This window comes from Corvus hawaiiensis, chromosome 15, assembly GCF_020740725.1.
Source record: "Corvus hawaiiensis isolate bCorHaw1 chromosome 15, bCorHaw1.pri.cur, whole genome shotgun sequence".
Taxonomy (NCBI): Eukaryota; Metazoa; Chordata; class Aves; order Passeriformes; family Corvidae; genus Corvus; species Corvus hawaiiensis.
Genome location: NC_063227.1, coordinates 8,060,310 through 8,081,779, shown reverse-complemented (window position 1 = coordinate 8,081,779; position 21,470 = coordinate 8,060,310). Strand labels below are relative to the sequence as shown.

General features: G+C 48.4%; 1 protein-coding gene across 1 annotated transcript in view; it reads right to left on the bottom strand.

The window, feature by feature from the left end:
• Window positions 1-21,016, bottom strand: part of COL23A1 (collagen type XXIII alpha 1 chain) — a 191,638-nt gene extending 170,622 nt beyond the window's left edge. Inside the window, 5 exon segments of the mRNA XM_048320291.1 lie at window positions 13,968-14,037; window positions 17,836-18,135; window positions 18,138-18,239; window positions 18,241-18,639; window positions 20,954-21,016. Of these exon segments, the coding sequence (XP_048176248.1) occupies window positions 13,968-14,037; window positions 17,836-18,135; window positions 18,138-18,239; window positions 18,241-18,639; window positions 20,954-21,016 (934 nt within the window).
• Window positions 21,017-21,470: the final 454 nt, after the last annotated feature.

Sequence of the window (21,470 nt, the reverse complement as noted above, 5' to 3'; positions counted from 1 at the left end):
TTGGAGGAATTTTGGGGTTCCTCTCTCTTTGCATTCTGTAACACCTACCCAAGAATATGTTTCCTTCATCCATAAAGGTCTGCCTCCACCCTGCCCCAATACAGGCATTCCACAAAAATAAAAAAACAAACACACACCGCAGGGAAAAAAGCGCTAAAGACAATAGTGCAGTCACAGAATTGGGCTGGAAAGACTCCTACAGGCAGAAGCCAATTAGTGTCATCTCTAACCTTCCCCCACTGCCTGCTGAATCTTTTCATCTCCAGGAGTCACCTTTTCAGGATTACATCCCAGTATGTCACCTGCCATTCTCACACAACACCATGCTGGTGTCTGACCAGGGCCAGCAACCAGGTTCAGCCCCTTCTCCCCACCAAGCCTCAATTGCACTGGAATAGCTGCACAGCCTGTACATAAAAGCAGTACTTTATACAAAAAAAAAAAAAAAAGCACTAAAAACAACAGCCAGAAAGATGAGAACCCCTCAGAAGCATCCTGTGGTTTAACATCTTGAAGCTAGGCCATTTCACCCTTCTGCACAGGATTTCTCCTTAAGTTGCACGTTTGTTTGACATTCCCCACATTCACCAGTTACAGCACAGTCAAGCAGACATCCAGTTCCAGGGCAGATGAGTTAAAACCAACTTCAAAATAACACACTTGTACCTGGGGTCAGACAAAAAGCCCCACTAGAGCATTATACCACCTCCTACAACAAAGGCTGCACAGAGAGTTCTGCTACAGCCCCACATCTCCAACAACAAAATCGTAAAGGACTTCTCAAGAGGGCAGCCAGGCTTCCTCAGCAGCGACCCCCACACAGGCCTTACACGAGCTCTCCCTCACACATGTGCATAAATATACACACACCTCTGCATGTCTGCTTCACTCCAGTACATCTTAATCCCTGCCCTGCAGCTCAAAAGGCAAGGGGATGCTGATATTTTCAAGTCACCTGCACATAACTCTCATCCCCAGGCTGACCAGCAATCCCAGCTCACACCAGAATAGACACACACTTCCAAATTGTCTCTTTGCTGCAGCTTACAGAGAACTGAGAAAGAGTGAAGGGCACAAGACTCACCTCAGCCACAGAGAGCACAGAGCTGTATCCCACCGGCCTGGAGCCCCATTCTTGCTACTAAGACACTCCACAAGGGCTCAGCGAAAAACTGCAGCCCAGTCCCTGACCCAGGCTTTATTGAAGGGGAGGAGCCCCGCAGACACACCTGTGGTGAGTGGTGCACCAGGAGCAGCAGCTGAGCCCAGTTACCAGGAAGGCACCTGGCAGCCCTGATTCTGCCCAGGCTGTGTCTGTAAGGACAGAGAGCACGAACCAAGCAGTGCTCCCCTCAGCAGGAAGAGATGGACAGCCCCATTGCCTTTTCTGTTCCCCTCCCTAAGATACTCAGAACAGGAAGAGATGTTCCTGGTATCCTTCCTGGCTCCTCAGGCAGCAGGGCAGAGGCCAGTTTTGGGGTCATTCCTGGCGGCAGAGGGGATGTGGCTGAGGGAAGGATCTGCCAATACAGGTTCATTGTTATGGTTTCTGCCTCTCGGAGATGCAGTGCCATGAACAACCTCCCTCAGGGAACTCAGCAAAGAAGAGTTTTTGTAGAATTACAGAATGGTTTGGGCTGGAAGGGACCTTAAAGCTCATCTCACTCCTGCCATGGGCAGGGACACCTTCCACTATCCCAGGTGGCTCCAAGCCTGGTCCAACCTGGCCTTGAACACTTCCAGGGATGGGGCAGTCACAGCCTCTCTGGGAAACCTGTGCCAGGGCCTCAGCACTCTCTGAGATGAGCTGTCACATCTTAAGTGACACAACTTCAATGTGTGTGTTCCCTCTGCCTTCAATGCACAGTTTTATACCCAGGGAAAAGGGAACATTTTCAGCATTTGGTGGCAAAGGCCACACTCCTCAGGGCATCAGTGCAAGGTTTGACATCGCCAGTTTGTTACGGTGTCTCTGCACAGGGGAATTCCTGCCAGCAGTGAATTCACTCTGTCTAGGGGCTGGAATTCAGGGTAGTAATGGAATATAGACACACAGCAGTAGAACAGCTGTAAGGGACCCCCAGATACAGCAGGCAAAACTTCTAAAAAGAGGTATTAAATCAATTTTAAAGCAATACAGTTCAACAGACTGTTGGGTTCAAGCAACACATAATTACCATCTTAAACCAAACCAGGATGAAGCCATCTAATTTCACCCATTCCCACCAGTGGAATCCCCTGGGTGTGAGCTCTCTGCACTGAGCCACCAGTCAGCACCAGTCTGAAGCAAAGAGGAGCTAAAACGTGCAATCAGCAAAGCCCAGAATAAACCCCAGTAAAAGAGAGTGGGCATTTAGTTACCAGGAGAAGGAATGTGTTTGTCACTTGCTGGTGTTGATTGCATTTTGCTTTGCCACTTAACAAGCACTAAATATAAATATATATGGGATTATATAGGGGAAGGGATATATATACACATACACATGTGAATATATATAGAAAGAGAGACAGAGAGAGAGAGAGAGATGTATTTCTATAAAACTCCTTCTTCCTTATAAACACTACCATAGGGGTGAAGAGGAAGAGGATGTTCCCAGGGAGGGGGTTGGAAATGTCCACTGACCTAATAGGGTGGGAGGGATGGAGAAGGGTGCTTCCAACTTCAGACTCCCTTGTTAATTTAAAAAGTGGGGTTTTGAGTTTTCTTTTCTTGCTAAATCCCAAGTCCTCACTTTAACAAAACACAGCCTCCCCTCCTCTGCTGTTTTTCTGTTTTGTTTTGTTTGTGTGTGTGTGGAAAAGCAGCCAAGCCTGGCTTTTATCAAAGGCCTGAATGTGTCTTTGTGTCGCTATAACCAAAGGGAACCAAACCAGGGGGGTGGCTGTGCTGCTGTTCCTCCACACAGTGCAGACCTCGTGTGTGTGATCATCTCCAGCACCGGGGCACGGCCGAGCACCGGGGATGCTGCGAGGCACCGATGCACTCTGACCTCATGTCTGTGTGAAGAAATAGTTTCAAGACTGGGAACCTTGTCACCATGAAAAGCAGAGCTCCTTAAAGTCTGGCTAAAGTCGCATAAAAGCAACCCTCAAGGAGCTCAAATATAGTGCTTTTACCAAAAGTAAAGTCAACTGGTCTGCATAAGCTCCCAAGTGGAGTTGAACAGCACTTCTTGGGGAATTTAACCATATCTTTGGAACTAAAATAAAACACTTTTATACAGTCCTGATCTACAAAATGGATAGATTTAAAAAAAAAAAAAAAGAAAGAGAAAATGCAACAGAAAAGAGAAGCATGTGCAGCTTCTGGCCAGGTTCAGACCATCACTGTCTTCCCCTCACACTCCCTGCCCAGGATGAGGGATGTGGCAGACCCACACACAGTGCTCACCCCAGTAATGAGGTGCACAGGCTGGACAAGCTGTGGTTTAGGATGCAAAGTTTAGGAGAAAAATTGAAAGAAGCAAATGAACATGAGAAGTCCCTGCATGCACGGCACAGATGAGCAGTATTGCCCACACCAACAGTAGCCAATCCTCTGGCAACAGCGTGCTCCCCATCTAATCCACCTCCAACAAATAACCAGCAGCCTTCAGGCAAGCTAACAGCAGCTGCCAGTAGCCAAAAAGCCAGGATTTCTTCTAAGAAATGGGAACATACATTCCCAATTCCCTATCAGGGCCCATTTTTGCCATCAGCCATGCCCTCGAGTCCCTCTGGGATGGCGTGTTAGTCTCTTGACAGGGTTTCTGCGCAACACGGTTGAACATATTTAAATGTTTGCACAATAGGGCCCCAGAAGCATCATTATTTGGTGGTAGTTACTGCCAAGGCTTCCCAAAATATGAAGCAGATCATATCAATACCAACTGTTCTCATCCTCCAGACAGATCTGCTGGGGAAAAAGAAAAAAAAGAAAAAGAAAAATCTGTTCAACATCTCCTCCAAGTTCTTCAATCTCTCTGAGCAGTGAAGCAGCACAAACCTGCTCGATCCTCCTGCACAAAGTGCACCGGAATAGCACGAACGGGGACAGCTCAGAGACAGCACAAAATGGGGAGAAAACCCAGACAAACTCGAGCCAGAAACATTTCCAAATGTACTGCACTGACAGATCTCATCTCTACCAGTATTTTTTTAGAAGTCTGACCACAAAAACACAGATGGTCGGGAACATCATCGAACCTATTTAGTTTTTCTTTGTGAATACTTCTCTCTCCATCATGTCACACTTGCTGGGAAGCCACCCAAGAGCCTGGGACATGAAGGATAAAATTGTTATGTGGTGCACAGAATTTAATAGGTCCACCCAGGGGCAAATGTCCTCTATCTGTTGCTTGCACAGCCAACATCCACAGTTGTGCCACTGATAGCCAGAAGCAAAGGAAGAAACGTGGGATTTCTTGCAATGTACAGGAACCATCACACATGGGCTGGAGCCAAGTCCACCGCTGGAGTTGTCTTGACATAAATGGTCCCAGTAAACTTGCACTGAATGGAACCTTCAGATGAACGAAGTCCCAAAGTCAGTGGCTCTTGCCATACTGTTGCTCAGGTGGGTTAAAAATAATTTGTGTCACACAGCCAGCCCCAGGTAAAGACTGGCTTTTCTTGGCCTACATGTCTTGCCATGACTGCAATCATTGTGAAAAAATAACCCATCAAGGGCAACCCCCATTCAGCAGAAGCCAAGTTCTCCTAATGCCTTCAATATGTAATTACATAAATAGACCCAATTTAAAAGTGAGCCAGAAACATGAACAGCTTCAAACGCAACCAACATAGCCCCACATCCCTACCCCAACCAAGATTCTGTACGGCATACAAGATGAATGTGAGGTCTTTCACAAACACATCCCCAACTCAAATTAGTAGAAAAAAAAAGTGGATTCCTGCCACCAAATCAGCATTCAAGGCAGTGATGGGCTCTCCAGAGCCCCCTTCTGTCAGTCCTCTGGCTACGCTCAATTCCTCCTGCACATGCAGCTTTTTCTCCCTCTTGCCCTACATGGTCACATTTTAAAAAGCAAACAAGCACGTGCTGGGGGGGACAGGGGGACACTGGGGACCTGTCGTTCCCTGCATTTCCAGCAGCTCCGTGCCCTGCTCCTACACAAGGCCGTGAGCTCGCTCCATCTGCCGCAGGGATGAAACCCAAGACACACATTGTGCTGCACAGGCTGCCAGAGCCCGGTGTTCGGGGGCATCTTGGCACCAGCACCTCTTCTGCCACATGATAAAACAGAGACTGATGGTGACAACAAAGAACAGGTGGAGGCTTAATTAGGTCATTAACCACGTGAGTGCATCCTGTAAAGCGGCATTAACCCCAGTGCTCATATGCACCAGACCACGCTGGGGTGGGACAGCACAGCCTGCAGAGACCATCACCTCCCCCTGGGCCAGATGCTGGGTGGGATTACCCTGGAATCATGTTGGGAAGTGACGAGAATTGTTGCCTCCTGGGTCTGATGTAGAAAAGCAGAAAGAAATCCAGCCTTTTTACAGTCTAGTTTATCGTGGCAGGACAGGTGCAACGAAGAGAGATGAGCAACTGAATCTGTCTCCTCCTGCTGCTCCTCCTTGCAGTGTGTCACCACGAGGACCTGTCACTCACACTGGTGTACCTTGTGCCAGGGTGTGGTAAGTTCATTCGATGGTTCCTGCACACCCAGCACCAACTCCAGCCAGGTACAGCCACTGCATTCATCCCTGCCACCCCACCCAGCGCTCCCAGGCCAAGGGCCCCCAGGGACACCACTGCAGCCATGCTGTTTGCAGACTCCTCACAACCATGGGTGGACAAACCTGTGGCCAAATTCTTCGCACTGGCTGCTTTTAAAATAGCTGTTCAGTGATTTTCTACAACCAGCTTGGCTTCATGAGAAACGAGGTGCAGGAGCACTCCATCACACAGTGTGAGAACTGCCTCTCCCTTAGCACATGGGGGACAAACCTGCTGGTGTCACACCACCTTCCCTTGGAGCAAGGTCTGGGTGCTCTGTGTATCAGACTTGATAAATAATTTCACTGCTGATCCAGACAGACAACTACTGCAATAAAAGTAACAGACAAAAGTTTCCTGATCTTTCTCTGCTTTTACATCTGAAATAACACCTGGAGTCTTAAGTATGATCCCAGCTGGCATGATGAGTGCTGGGCTTGTGTTGGTTTGGGTGGTAGTGGAAGGGTAAGCAATCCACGCTTGTGGCTGGTATTTGGATTCACACCCTCATCTCTGTAATCCAGGCAAGCCAGGCTTCTCACTGAACAACTGTTGCAACATAATTACTTGGTTAAAAACCTGTTATGACTCTTAGCTATGGCCAACTATGGGTATCGCTCTCCAGTTCACCTTCCTCCCTCCCATGAAAATGTGGTGGTCAAAGCAGGAGCAAATTTGCAATGCAAAGGCACCACTGCTCAGGGGCTGGAGCTCAGAACACTTTCCTTTAGGCAAACTCTATTTAACAAGTGTTGAAAGGGACTGTCTTTCCCAGAAATCTGTAAAATAACCAAAAAAAGCTATTGATAGATTTTCTCATGTTTTGACCCCAGCTGGCAACTAAGTACCACTCAGCCATTCCCTGTTCCAGCCTTTACTGGAGCATCAGGAGTGATGGAGTTATATTTGGATCCTTTAAAGGGCACTACACCTACTGTCCCTGCAGCCCTACAGAGTCAAACAAATGATCGTGTCTTAGAGCAACAAAACAGGAGCAAACAAACAGCACCGGGTGAAAAGCAGTGTTTCTAGTCATGGAAATCAGGAGATAACACCAGGTTTACAGATAGCCTAGGATTTCTCAAATGGGAAGCCGTGGCAAGAAGCTGGGGGGGCAGATGGGGCTATTTGTCCAGCCTTTGTCTGGGCTGGCACTCCCTGCAAGAGGCCAGAGGGAAGGTTAATTAATGGTACCTGTTGGTAAATGACGTGGCACCCACCCAGTGCAGCCAGAGCAGGTTAAAAACAGTTATACGGCCTCTCTGCTCGGGTTTAGTTTTGGTTGCTGTCACCTACACGCTCCCAGCCTCAGGCACAGGCGATGGGGCTTCCTGTGCAGAGTGTATTTGTGCAGTGCAAGTCAGGAAATGTCAGTCTGGAGCTTCTTGTACCAGAGAAATAAGGTGGCTCTTGCTTCAGGAGTACATCAGTGGTAGCTCACTGTCCCAAAATCATTTCTGTGCTAAAACCTGCTTCTATCAACACTGCATGACTGATAAGCTCAACCTAAAGCCTGCTGGGGTGAGACACATTCCCACCCTGTTACACACAGGGTGGACAGGAGACGACAGCACTACTGGCTCGATGAGGTACATGGAGGTCCAGTAGATACCATGCCAGCACTGTCTATTTTCAATAATCAGCTCTGCACAGCCAAGTCACTGCTCGCTTGGGTGATGTTGATCCATCATTTGAACAAGAAAGAGGAGGAAAACAACTGGAAAGTCACAGGAACTTCCCAGGTGAGTCAGTCCATGAGTACTGAACCAACCTGCTCCAGAGCCTCCTCTCTGGAAAGGCAGCACTGAACGGGTTGGCAGCAAAAAATATCTGTGCCTGGATAAATGACTTCATATGTCGAGACAAAGATAAAGTTACACAGAGCCTCTTGCAGAGGACATGGTCATCAGGTTTATTTTTGTAGTTCTCATTACACTCAAAATAACTTTGGCAGACTTAGAAAAAATAAATTTTCAAAGCCTTCTCTTATTGATGTCACCAGTTTTAATTAATTTTTGCTGAAGTGGTCTAAAGGCAAATGCTGCTGGGATGGGCTGTTTCCTGGTGTACTGCTACAGGCCTCCGTGTTCAAATGCTGGGGCTGCACCAAACACCACCAGGATGAATCCTGCCTCAGCCTCACTGGAAGATGCCTCCAGCCCATTTCCCTGCGACAGTGGTTTTGAGGCCAGACTGCCTTTTAGCTCATGCTCTGCCTCTGTGTCAGAGGCGCTGGCAGCTCTGGGAATAACACTGGTACCGTGCTATTTCCTGCCTCAGAAAGTCCTGACCACATCCAGCATTTAAAGTCACCTCAGTAGGACGTTCAATGTCACTGCTGGCTGACACAGCAGCTGATCTGGGAGGGTGTGGAACAGAGGACGTGCCCTCCTTCACACGCCAGCACAGGGGGGAACTCTGGGAGCAGTCCCCAAATTCCCAGATTCAAACCTCCCCTTTGCTGCACACCTGGCTGTCGCCTCCTGCTCCCATCACCACCACCACGAGCTCCTCAGCAGGAGTGCAGAGCATGCCAAAATCATGAGCAGAGCCCCCTGACACTCCCCTTACACACCTGGCTGCTGCCACCACTCCAGCAGCTCCCTCTGGACACACAGCAATCCACAGGACCACCAGAAAAATCATTCCTCTTTCCAGGGGGATTTTGGGCTCCTCCCCCGTGGCTGGCTGGCACCCTGCAGTGCACAACACGTGGCTGGGAGGAGATGCCAAACCAAGCAAGACTCTTCCATTTATTTCCATCTATTGCAACCACTCAAGAAAGCAACCCCTGACCTAAAGGTTTCAGTCAACAAAGAATCCTGAAGCCAGAGCTTCGAGGTCCCAAGGATGAGGTGGGGCCCCATCACTCTGCGGCAGCTGCTTTCCAGCACCTTCCAGTAAGGTGATGGAGGGTGTCTGTGCCCATCCCAGGTAGCTCCTGGGAGAAGGAACTGGCAGCTCCTACACATGTGGTGTGCAGACACAGCTCCAGATGTCCTTGGGGCCTTCCACAAACATCCAAAAGGGACTGGGGAATGGTCGCCAGGAAGGAGCTGATGGAAGGTAGCCAGCAGTCATTTCTAGGCTCAAAGAGCATTTTTCCAAAAGTTGCTAAGGTCTGCAGATTGGCTTTTTGAAGGGGTAAGATTTGAAAACACGTGAAACAGAAAGTAAGTGCCTGCATTTAAATGGCACCATTTGTTCAAAGTCCTTCCCAGCCAGTTGTTCTTCCTTATTTAGATGCTTGGCTTCTGGCTCATTTTTAAAATCCTGGCACAGCCTTTTCTGTGCAGGAGAGAATTCTGATTGCATTTGTAAGTTTAGTGAAAAAAATCCTGTTTACACTAATCCATAATTCCAACGTCCCAGCCTCCCGCGGGCAAAGGCAGATGGAGAAAGCAAACCCTGCTGAAGGGAAGTGACTGGCAGGGTATGGAGAACTGAGGCAAAGGGGGATTCAGAAGGCATTTTAAAATCTGAAGATTTTGTAAAGCTCCTTGTCTCACTCTAAATCACAGAAATTACAGAAAAATACTGAGTTTTCATGACTTCAGTAGGCAGAAAAGGGTATCTTGAGGTGAGTGTAAGGAATACCTCAGAGGTTTAAGCTCAGTAGACGCAAAGCAACTCAGAAAAGCAGAGATCACTGCTAATTAAAAAAAAAAAAAAAAATACTTGTTTATATTTGGTATTTTTCAGTATCTGTTGAACTACCCTGAGGGACTCAAAAATGTGCCACTTCGGCCCAGATCCTGAAGAGGCAATAACAGAGCTGCTATCACGGGACAGCACAAAACAAAGAACCAGCATTAGCAGAGCTGGGTGCATCCCATTTGGCCTCCTGGAAAACATCTGCCGTTTGTCAGGACTACAAAGCCAGCAGAGCCCTCTCCCCCTTGATCTCCAGCAATTAGGGAAATTCTGTTGTGCTAATTACCTGGGGAGACAATACAGGGAGAAGGCAGATAGCATAGCGAGTGACACTTGAAGGCAGTGTTTACAACCAGTAAAAATCAGGCAGCTATTTCAAGTCACTGGAAACCACAAAAAGTGCTGCACCAACCTTCCAGGGCAAGCTGGAGAATGCTGATCCCCGGGTATAAAGGTAGGGTAAATATTAAAATAATAATAATAAATTAAAAAATTTAAATTATATAAATAATCTAAGCAAGAGAACCTCTGGAGCTGCCGAGTCTTCAGAGGTGGGGAGGGTTTGAAATGCTCGGCTTCCCCGAGTACACATGGTTTGAATTGCCGAGAAATGGAGCAATCCGTCGTCCTGCCGGCTGCAGCACCACTGTGCTCCTGCTGCTGCCAAGCCATTATTGGGAAATATTTGTCACATATTAGCTGGAACATCAGATTACTACACTGAACATTTAATGGTGTTTTGTAATATATCCATACGTTCAAAAGCATGTGACACCGTCCCAGCGTGAATTCAAGATGAGAACAGGGATATGCATCACCCAGTGGCCAGGAAATTCAGAGTTAAGGCTCCAGAGGTACTGTCAAATAAAAAGGCACATGGAAACACAATGCATGCGTTGAAATACGCAGTGCAAGAGCAGCCAACAGAGCTGGAGCTCTGTTTCACACCCTCAGTCCACAATTCGGCAAGGACCAGCTGCTGGGCAAGGCACGCTCTGTGGACTGGGGCTGGTTTAAGCCTATTTTTACTGGATTTAAGGAAACATTTGCTCTCAGGCTCTAGCATGGTGCATCCAGCACCTTGAGCTCTCAAGGAACCTGTTCTCACAGAGCTTGAAGACTTTTGGCACGGCAAATACCACCTTTAACAAGCGCCTTTTGCACCTGAGGTTTTAAAAGACTGTTAAAAAGTGAGTGGGAAAAATAAAAAATAATCCTTAAAAAGCATGTATATGAGAAGGCAGCCAGATCCCACACGACTGATAAACAAATTGTTCACCAGTGTGAAGTTTTAGTCTTGCCTTCAACCCACCTCCCAGTGCTCATCAGCTGAAGGCTGTCCCAAATGCCACATACACTAGTGTTCCTGCACCTGCTGCGTTTCATCCTGCAGCAAAGGCTTTGTAAGGATCCCACAGAGAAGGAGACTGAGCACAGAGGACCAGGGGCCTCTCTGTAAAGTATTACAGGCCTGGCTTAGGGAATGACAATAATACAAGTATTAAGCTGCTGTTTCCCTGCGAGACAACATATGGGGACAGCCTGTCCAGGCCCTGCCCGGCGCCCGCAGCATCCAACCACTGCTGCCCCATCCCAAATAGCTGAGGGGACTCAAAGGCCATGCTCGTCCCCAGAGTGGGGTCACCAGCCTGTCACAGCGTTCCCGAGCCTGACCCACACTCAGTCCAGCTGCCTCAACCCCCCTGAAGAATGCTCTCCTCTCCCTCAGCCACAAAAATGCCCAAACCACAAAGGACTCAAAGTGACACAAAGTTCTTGTCATCATCCCCTGCATCGCCTTGGTTGAATGAAGAAAGCAAACCAAGTCAACTCAAAGCAGCACACAGATGCTCAGAGCAACTGCAGAGGCAACTTCTTGCAGCATGCTTAGCATTAGAGACAGAAAAGTTACTTTTTAAGCTTTTAAAAATATATTCTTTAAATTATCTTTTTTTTTCAAGGTCGGGTTGGATGGGGCTCCGAGAAACCTGATCTAGCTGGAGATGTCCCTGCTTACTGCAGGGCAGTTGGACTAGAGGATTTTAAAGGATTCCTTCTGTGGTATCTCCTGACGATCGCGATCTCGCCGTGGCCCTGGCGAAACGGCCGGGCCCCCTCTGCCGGCCACGGGCCCCAAGCCGGCCCCGCCGCCGCGGAAAGCCCCGAGGGTCCCATTCTAGAAGCCAACCCAGCTGTGCCCTGCAGCCAAATAGGTGACTTCCTGCAGAGCACAAAGCACAAAATGGGTCAGTTTGGGTTGGGGCTTTTTTGGGAGGGAAGGGTGTTTGGGTTTTTTTTGTGTTTTACAAGCAGCGATTTAGGATTTCGCTGTAGTCAGAATAACTTGACCCTCATTTAACTTTTAAGCGGATCGTAGTCATCTTGTTCCAAACTGCTTTGAATGTGTAGCAAGTCAATTGTATCAAAACAGTGCCCTAAAAACAACCCCCACCCCCTCAAATCCAAACAAACACCAAACTGACTCACTTCTAGGAAAAATCAGGGCTTGTTTAAAACAAGCTCAGCTGGCAGGGCCAGCTCTGAGCATGTGTTTGCTCCTGCCACGGGTGGGTCTGCAGGGCAGCCAGTCTCATTTTCCCAAGGAGGCACCGAGGGAGGGACCACCCTGGCATGACAATGCAGAGAGCATCCTCATCCTCGGCCCTCCAGCGGCTCTCCAGCTTGCTTTAAATCCAATTGTAAGAAGGAATTCTTAAGCTTAGAAGGGTTATTGGCAAAGCCCCCCCAGCCCAGGTATTCAGAATACCCACCAGCTGCCCATGGGAAGCAGGAGAGGGGCTGGCAGCCTCTTCCCATCCCCTACACAAGGAAATTTTTAGTGGGGCTGCTTTTTCAGTGCAGAGGCAAATTGAAGCTGAGCCGTTGTTTTGCAACCTGGCATAGCTCAGCAGCATATGCCAGTGAGGGCCACAAGCTCTCAGATGTTTCCAGACCAAGCTCTTTAACTACAGAGCAGAAGGTAATTCAGCCTTTTTCAGGAGAACGAGCTAAAAAATGAAACACATCTAAAGTTGTCTTTGATTTGCTCCAAAACAGCCGAAAGGCTTCAGGACAGTCCAGCAGCACATCCTCACCATAGCACAGTGCTCAGCTCCCTGCAGTGGTGGCCAGGAGCAGCCACCTATGGGACATTTCCTACCCACCAGGAAATCACTTCTCCTTCCCTGGGCTCATCAATTACTTTGACATTCGTTACTAATGATTGTAGCGAGCATTTCATCAGCACGTGGGAAAACCTTCCCCTTCCTCTCTTCCCCCCATCTCCCAAACACAGCAACCAGCAAACCCAGTGACCTGGAACAGAATTGGGACTTTCTGGACAAAAGAAGCCTCTTCAATCCCAATTGCTTTCCGCAGAGGAAAGGAAAAGCCTCTTGATCACTTAAGCACACCAATAGCACCCTGTTTACCCAGACCAGAGAAAGATGCAGCCCCAGAATCCTGTGAGGTCGGTGGACTTGTTGGGTCTGGGCATCATAAGAGAGAAATCTGATTTGACCACCTTGCAAAGAGCTGAAAATAAGCAGTATTTGTTTCTCAGCTGGTGGGTTTTGTTACCAGGCAGTGAGGCACACAGGGAGCCTTCCGCTGGAAAAGCAGCGAGTATATTTAGGAGCATCATTAGTGAAATGTTTCTGAGATTAAACATAATCTTATGGCGAAAAAAAGTCCATTTTTTTTTTTCATCCTGTGAGTATGGACTAACACTGTGTGTTTTGGTAGGATTCATATCCAGGGTGGCAGGAAAAATCGACCCTGCCCCTTTGCCTATTCTGCCATCCCCATGTAGCATTTATGGTTTGTTTATTTTCTTTAAAACTAGAATGGAACACTGCTGCTTGGAAGTCCTTGTAACACGCCTGTGAATCGTCCGGCATCAAAGCACTGCACATCTTTCACCCATCTTTCGCTACTTTTGAGGAAAGAAAACAAGAAAAGAAAGGCTCAAAGTGCCCCAGCTCAAAGTCACTCGCACCATTCAGTGTGACAGCAGAGCACTTCACAGAGCATTTCCATAAACGAGGTTCCTTTACAAACTAATCTAAGCTGTTTATTGTTTCCAAGGAGCATGCACTTCCACAGCAGAACAGGAAGTTTTGACAGTTTTAGAAGTTCATTAAACTCTGGGAGGAAATTTAAACAATCGGTGACAGCTTTCCTACAGCAAAAGAAGTCGCTGCCCTCCGAAAAGGCAGAGAGGCTGCAGCTTTTAATTATCACACTTGCATTAAACCCCAGTGATTTTGTTACTACTTCTAAATTGTTTTGGCCCAACACCCAGGGCTCACAACCCAGTCAAGTTCTTCAGTCTTTTATTCTTATAGCCAAACATCGCTTTTGTCCAAACCTCAAACTCCTTGATCTGTGAATAGGCCAAAGCAAGGCACTGAGAGAAGCTGACAGTCTCAAGCACAACAGCGTGCTTCAGCTTGGGAAAAAACACTTCTTAACACATTTTCCTTGATAAAAAGGAACATAAAATACAGGAGGGGAGGAGCTCAGTGGCGTGGGTGCAGCGAGCAGGTGGCCCCTGTGGCGCTGGCTGTGCTGGTACCTTGGCACCTACCTGGGGGGCACACGCAGTCTGACGGGGCCTCTCGCGCCGTCCGCAGCTTCGCAAGTCCGTCACCAAGTTTCTGTTCGGAGAGGGAAAGAAAACAGCCCTTTAGAGAGTACATTATACCTAAACACGGACCGTGCACGCATGCCAACATCCAAACCATCCAGCTTCCTTCCAGGGAGAGGTAATGGTTTCATCCTGTGGCGTTCAGCCTCCTCGGATAATACCCCATGCTATAGTAGCACATAAATATTAAACATTTCTGAGCATGTGGCAGCCTACAGCCCTCACATGGAGCAGGCAGACACTCCCCCTGCACATCTCAAAGTCCCTTGAGAGCCAAGCTTCATTGGCAGGATTCATCCTGTGCTCCTTCACAAGCCCCACGTTCAGATGTGACCTGATTTGGTTGATTTTGTGCTTAAAATTCATGCTCTGTGGAGTATTAGAGGTTTCTTTAAGAGAGGCATGAAGTGAGGGACAGTCAAGACTGGAGTGCTCACCCACCCTCAGGCCTACGCCAAGCCCAGTGTTTCCATCTCCAAAGTGAAAAACTCACCAATGGGACAACTAGAAGAGATAAAAATTCACAAAAGTAGAGCAGTTTCTACGTGGCATATTGCAGGCAGATGTGAGCACACTCTGCCTGCTCCCTAACCCAACGAGACTGTTCGTGCCTGCATTTAGGACACTGCCAAGCCCAAGTTAATGAGCCTGATGACAGGTACATTACATTAGCTCAGGCATAGTCCCTGCCTGGGATAGCCCAGCAAGGGTGGGAACAGCTCATCTTCACCACAATCTTCACTCTCTCAGTCCTCCAGGAATGCCCTGTTCTACCTAAAGTACTTGCCAAAAGACAAACCAGTAATCTGATAACTGGAGTCCCTACATTTCAAAGAGACAAAATTCAAAGTACTTATTCAGTCTAGGGTGTTAAGACCTGACATTATACAGCTGATGACCCAGTCCCTGTTCAAATATTTGAACACTGTGGACTATTCAGGAATTAGGCTACCTGTGAATTAGGTTATTTTCTTTTTATTCTGAGGATTAAACAGTTTTTATCTGTTGTTGAAATTCTATGCCTCTTCTATCTGCTTGGATGTGACACTAAGGGGTCCTGAAAATATCAACACGGTTTCATAGCACCTGACAAAGAAGTTGTGCTGAGGGAAGTACAAATACCAGAACAATCCAGCTGCCTTCTGCAAAACATATACTTTCCTTGAGAAAATGTGGCAAAAAAACATCTAAGGAGATTTTTCTGACAGCCACCTGCAGTCTAAATGTTACAGAGTTGCTCAAGTTTCATCTGTTTACTTTTAATGTAATTTGGACGATGAAGATGCTCGAGGAAATGAAAATAAGCTCTCCCACATTTTTAGTTCAGCAGGCATCAGTGGGAACAGCAGAGATCTGAATCCTGGAGCAAGTCCTCTGTTCTCCCATTGAATTGTTCTTGTCATGAAACTGATTAATCTGGACACTGCGGACAATAAATCCTTTGTGAACAAAACGGTCCAGCTTTGTTTACAACAACTGGATGTTTCTATAATCCTCCCGTTAATATTTTCCCTCCAGTGTGAAAACTACACACTTAGAGTTGGGGCTTTTGACACAGAGCAAGTGGAGATGCTGCCATGTCTGGATTGTGCTGTTGGCAATGTTTCAGAGGGCATCAAAGCAGGAGCCTACAGCACGTCCCACTAATGGGACAAGCCAAGGGAAGGGCAAGGTCCTGCCACAGTCAAATCAGCAATTTCTCCAGAGTTACACGGATGCCTGTCACAGAGCCAGAAATGAAATCCTAGTTGTCCAAATTGGCTTCCATTACCTTAGTTACACACTTACCCTTCCTTTATTATTTCCTATCCTCTTTTACTTGCCAAACATTTAAACAGTACTAAAAGGAACAGAGCCAGTGTGTTGGTGCTGTGTTTGCTGCTCTCTGTACACGGCTCTGCCATAAATTATGCCAGCAAACCCCTTGACTGGTACATGGACTAAAGCTTTCGGGTTGTGGCAGAGAACAAAGGATGCTGGGTCATGCACAGAGAGCGTATGGAGCTTTGGTTTCACTTCTGAAATACTGTGGTAAACTTCAAAGGAGGACCAACACAGAATTTAACAAAAAAACTGACCCCAGGCATCAGTTGATGTTCATGACGATGGAAATACTCTCTCGCTCTCCAGAAACTCTCAAGCACAGAAAGGGCAGGAGTTGCTTGACAAGCGAGCGGTCTTATGTAACAGAGTTTGGGCAAGAAACACTTTCTGAAACTTTACCATAAATTGAGGTTCATTTAAAATGACCGTTAATAGATAGTGCAATCACTACTATGGATTCCTCAAATTTGTTGCTTGAATCAAAATTTGCTTTAGTATTGACAAAAGTTTGGTCATACTAAATGTTTCAACAAGCTCACTCTTCCATTAGAAACCCAATTATGTGGTTTTGCTTTATTTTCCCCCGTACAAACCCCATCCGAGAATTCCCAGTACAAAACAAGCTTTCCACACTTAACTAAATCTCAGCAAGAGGTTGCACATGATCTTAGGCAGTGCCACAGAAACCATTCCCATTGCTAAGCATATTTATTGGAGTAATTGGAACAGAACCACTGCCACAACCAGCAGGCTAATTCCTGCCTGGAGAAAAGACGTTAACTAGAGTCTGTGATTATGCCTCACAGGCACCCCCCCTGGTCTGGTATTCAGGGTTTTCACAAAAATATTTTAACATTTCACTTTTATCGAGGCACATCAATGCAACCAAGTTTCCAGGCAAAAGGACGGACACGCTGTGGTGGTGCCAGCAATAACCTCACCCTAACTCCAACAGCAACACACAGCATGAGGAATTGTCTCCCCATGCCCCCAGGCACTGCCTCCATCCCTGCTCACAGCCCCAGAGCTTTCACAGAGCTCCACGTACAGATCCATTTTCACATGATTTAGGCTTCGTCATGATTTTAATGCATGTTTTGCACCCCAGTCAGGCCACTACTAAATTCCCAGTGTGAAACCTTCCCCAGATGTCAGAATTGATCACTTAGGGGTGCCCTTCAGCAGCCCCATAAGCCGTGTTGAATCTTGCTGAACTTTATGAACTACTGTTTATACAAATCCAGCAAACCAACTGTGGGATCCTCAAGCATTTCCTATGAGTGATGGAGCCCTTCACGTCCCCCTTGCATGTAAAAAGCCCCAAAAGTAAACACCAGAATTGGGAAAAAGATAACCCTGGGATAAAGGGTAACTTCTCCCAGAGATTCGGTTTAGTTAGGCACCGAGCAGGGCATCAGTGTGGATAACAGTTCTCCAAGTAGGGGAAATTGTTCATCACAGAAATATTTATTGAATAATTTCAGAAAACCCCAGGACTAAAAGTGAAGTAACTAGTGGCGGGTCTCCTCTGCCTTCCATAAATCAATTCTGCACTGCTAAACCACAATACTCTGTGGCACACAGTCCAGATAGCGGGGATCATGTTCATAATTTCTAACAAGGAAATTATGGTTCATTAAATCCCAAGATAAATAGTTATTTAAGTACTCGGGTTACCTGTGTCAGTGAATAGAATAAGGGGGAAAGTCGCATGTCCTCAAACCTTCGACTTCTGGCCCTTCACCTGGGGCATTTTCTCTTCTAAACAAGGCTGGGCTCTGCCACGCCTCGCCCTACGCCTGATTCACGGAAACGGCAGCAAAAAGGGGAAAGTTTGGTAAAAGTTTTTCCAAAGAGAAGGAGAAGCCGGTGACACACGGAGCGAGCCCCGCGCTGGAGCGGGGCCGGAGCGCCTTCCCCGAGCCTGTCGCCCCGCCGCGGTGCGGCCGGTGCTGCGGGGCTGCCCGCGCCGCCTCTCACTCACCTCGCGGAACAGCTGCTCCACGCGGGGCTGCAGCGCGTCCAGCAGCGGCCCGTGGCCGGCGGCGCCCCGCTCCTCCAGCGCGGCCAGCCGGCCCTGCAGCTCCGCCGTCTTGGCGCCCAGCAGCAGGCACACGGCCACGGCGGTGAGCGAGAGCAGCAGGCACAGCACGGAGGTGGCGGTGCCCGCCGCGCCGGCGGCGCCGCTGCCCGCGCTCATCGCGCCGCGCTCCGCGCCGCTGCGCGGGGTCCCGCTCGGCTGCCGCCCGCCTCCCGCCGCCGGCGCATCCAGCGCCGCCCCGTGTGCGCCGCGGGCGTGGGGCCGGAGCTGCGGAGCGGCCGCTCTCCTGCGCTCGCTCCGCCAGCCCGGGTCTTAAACGGAGGAAGCGGGGGGTGGCGGCTCCCCCGCCGCCTCCCCCCGCGCTGGGGAAGGGGGGATGCTCCGAGCGCGGCCCGCCGCCCCCCCATGGGGGATTACGCGGAGCAGATCCCACCCCCGCTGCCCGGCCCCCCGCGGGGACCGCTCCCCCCCGGCCCCATCCCCGCCCGCCAGCGGACCCCACGCCCCCCGGGGTCCCGGCGGTGCTGCACAGGCGGGGCACTGCGAGAGCCACTCCAGAGCGCAGGGTGCTGGCGCGGCGGCCCCGCTCCGGTCCCCGCTCCGGTCCCCGCTCCGGTGCCGGCAGCAGCGCTGCCCGCGGCGGGGGCGGCGGCGGCGCGGGCCGGGCGCCCTCCAGCGGGCTCCCCCCGCCGGGAGAGCGGGCGGGCGGCAGCTGCGCCCGGCCCCGGCTCCTCCGGAGAGTTCGACCTGCGAGAGGTGGCACCGGCCGGGGGTTTTGTACCTTCTGCCCTACAGCCCGGCTGGACCGCGACCTGTTTTAGAGAACAGACCGTACCTGGAACCCCACCACGCACTGTAACTCACTGTTATCTCAGTGAAGTGCTCCAGCCACTTCGGTGAGCCCTTGAACGAAAAAAAACTGTACTCACAGACAAGCACCGAGCATCCACCTATTCTGTCTTGCCTTTTCCTTGTTGTTACACAGAGCATCACAACTGTTAACTTACCTAGAAAGCATCCTCCTGCAACTTAATGCCTGTCTAGATTCTAAGCACATAGCACACAAATTCCAGTGTATCCTTTGCCTCCTGGACACAGACACTTGCCCTTCGAGGAGTAATTCTTATTTCTAGAATAGATGATTGAAGCCTAGGACAGGGTTAGGAAATGCTATAATGGTAAGTAACATTACCAATGTCAGATTCTAATTAAGTTTGTTAATAAAACACACACATGCGCACAGGGACACAGCCGCAGTGGATAGACACAGGCTTCCTGTAGCTACTATTTCCAAAGCAGTTAAACCAGGCAAATCCATAGCATTTGCTGACAACCAGTTCCTGCTCTCTTGCATAGCCTGAAGACAAAAAGAAAATTCCCAGTTTCTGTGAGACCCTCTTCGTACCTCCTTTTCCCTCTCTCCTTTGTATGAGCTTGCCAAAACTTTCCTTACAAGCTCCATGAAAGCAGCAGAATACACACAGTGCCATCATTTTGGAGGAGATGCTCAGGTGCAAAGCATCCTTGTCCTGTGTGACCTGAGCCCTCCTGGCAACCCTGACATCCAGACAGCGAAGGAACAGGCAGGACTGACCAGTCCTGCTGCAGAAGTCCAAACCCCTCTCTCATGCAGTTTAGTCCCAAGCTCAACTCTTCCCTCCCATCGATCCCTCTTTGAACTTCAGTGATGAAACCTGGTCTGTTCACTTAAAAGACAGCTTTATTCTGTCTTATCTAGGAAAAAGTGCGACTGGCTCATTATGGAAATGATGAGCCAGTCACAGAGCGTATTTTGAAGGTACAATAGCTGAAAATCTGTGCAGAAATAGGTGTGACTACTCTTCTAGTTATTTAACAGCTATAGCTTGATCTAAACACATAAACATTACAAATTTCAAGTATGAAGATGACAACGGGAGGTAGTGGTGTGTGCACATAAAAATCCATCCCCTACTAAAGACAGAATCACTGAGGGCAGTGCCCTGCAGCACCAGACCCCCACCCCAGGGTGCTGCTCAGAGCCCCACACAGCTTCCCTGGGGAGCCCAGGGGCCTCGGGCTCATGTGCGTGCAAACCAACACCGGTGCAGATGCTATAAGGCCTGCAAAAGCACTTGGCACCTTGCTGCAGATGCCACATTAATCCTGACAGAACTTTTAAATTTACTGGAAGGAGGAAAGTCAATTTAAACATGATTTTATAATAGGGCTAAACTGTATCTCCTTTACCAAGCACAATGGATGTCAGTACCTACATCAACAGCTAGAATGTAAGCAAGAGCACACCATCTTTCCCTAATTTCTACAGAACTGTTTTATAGTTACAGTTTTATTGTTATAGCAGCATATAAACTTTTCTCCCCCCATCTGCCTTTGATTTGCATTGCTTAGCTGATACACTCAGCCAAGTCCTTGCTTTGCCTCTGAAACTGTGGGATGGAAAGCTCTGTGGGAAGAGAAGGAATTTGCTTTTGCCCTGTTCAGCCCTACCGAGCTGACCTGCATGGCACAGACTGTTACATTTTCTGTCATGCAGAGCAGAAACAATGTCTTCAACACCAACATCCAAGGACAGGAGGTGGCTATGATGAACTGTAATCAAGCTCAGGAGGTGGCACTGGTAACAGAAGATAAGCTTTCAAAGCCTGTCCCAGCTCTATTCTACCCTCAGCTCAGAGATATGCACGTCTGGAGCCTCTTGCAAATGAAGCCTCCTCCGTATCAGTGGAACGAGGACATCAGTTTAAAATCTTACTGTGCATTAGGACTAACTCAGCAAGCACAAAACCTGAAGTTGGGCTCCTGTGGAGCTGAAACAATTTTGTTTCCTTCCTTTGAATAAAGGCTCATGCAGTAAAGTCAAGATTGAAATAAATGGCCCAAACTTGCTTACTGCAGCCAGGACAAACCCTTCCATGGAAGGCTCCCTTCCTACTGCTCAGCAAGTCACCCATGTGGTGTCAAATGGATTAAGAGTTGGAGTAAGAACAAAAGATCATCAACTTAAACATGGAAACCCCAAAACTTCCAAAGGACATTAATGGGCCTTGGCAAGTTGTACCATTTCCTTCTCAGCCCAGTACCCGAGTTCACGAGTCACAATGGAGAACCCAGCCACCTCCATCCTGCATAGTCTCAATGCCAGCATTTCTACCAGCAACTACAAATCAAGCTCCATAGAAATACACATTGAAGAGTTCAGAATGATCTCATTACTGCAAGAGCTTAAATACGCCACAATTCTGTGGCATGCTGTGTTTCCGTGTAGTAGTACAGTCTAAAAACTTATCACAAAAATGTTCATCTTTAATGACTAGAAACAATATTGAAAGTAGGAAATGCTACTTTTCAGACCTTAACTAAAAAGATTAGCTACGAATACTCAACTCTGAAAGCACCAGACAAGTTTCCAAGGGCTAATTAGCTGACTGGGGAGCAACGCACAGTGCATAACAGAAAATCTGAGAAAAAGGCAACTCACAAAAGCTACCTACTTAGGATAGACACAGTTTCCAACCATGCTTCAGAATGCCATCAAGCTGTTATATACAGCATAACTAGGTGGATCTTTTCTTCAT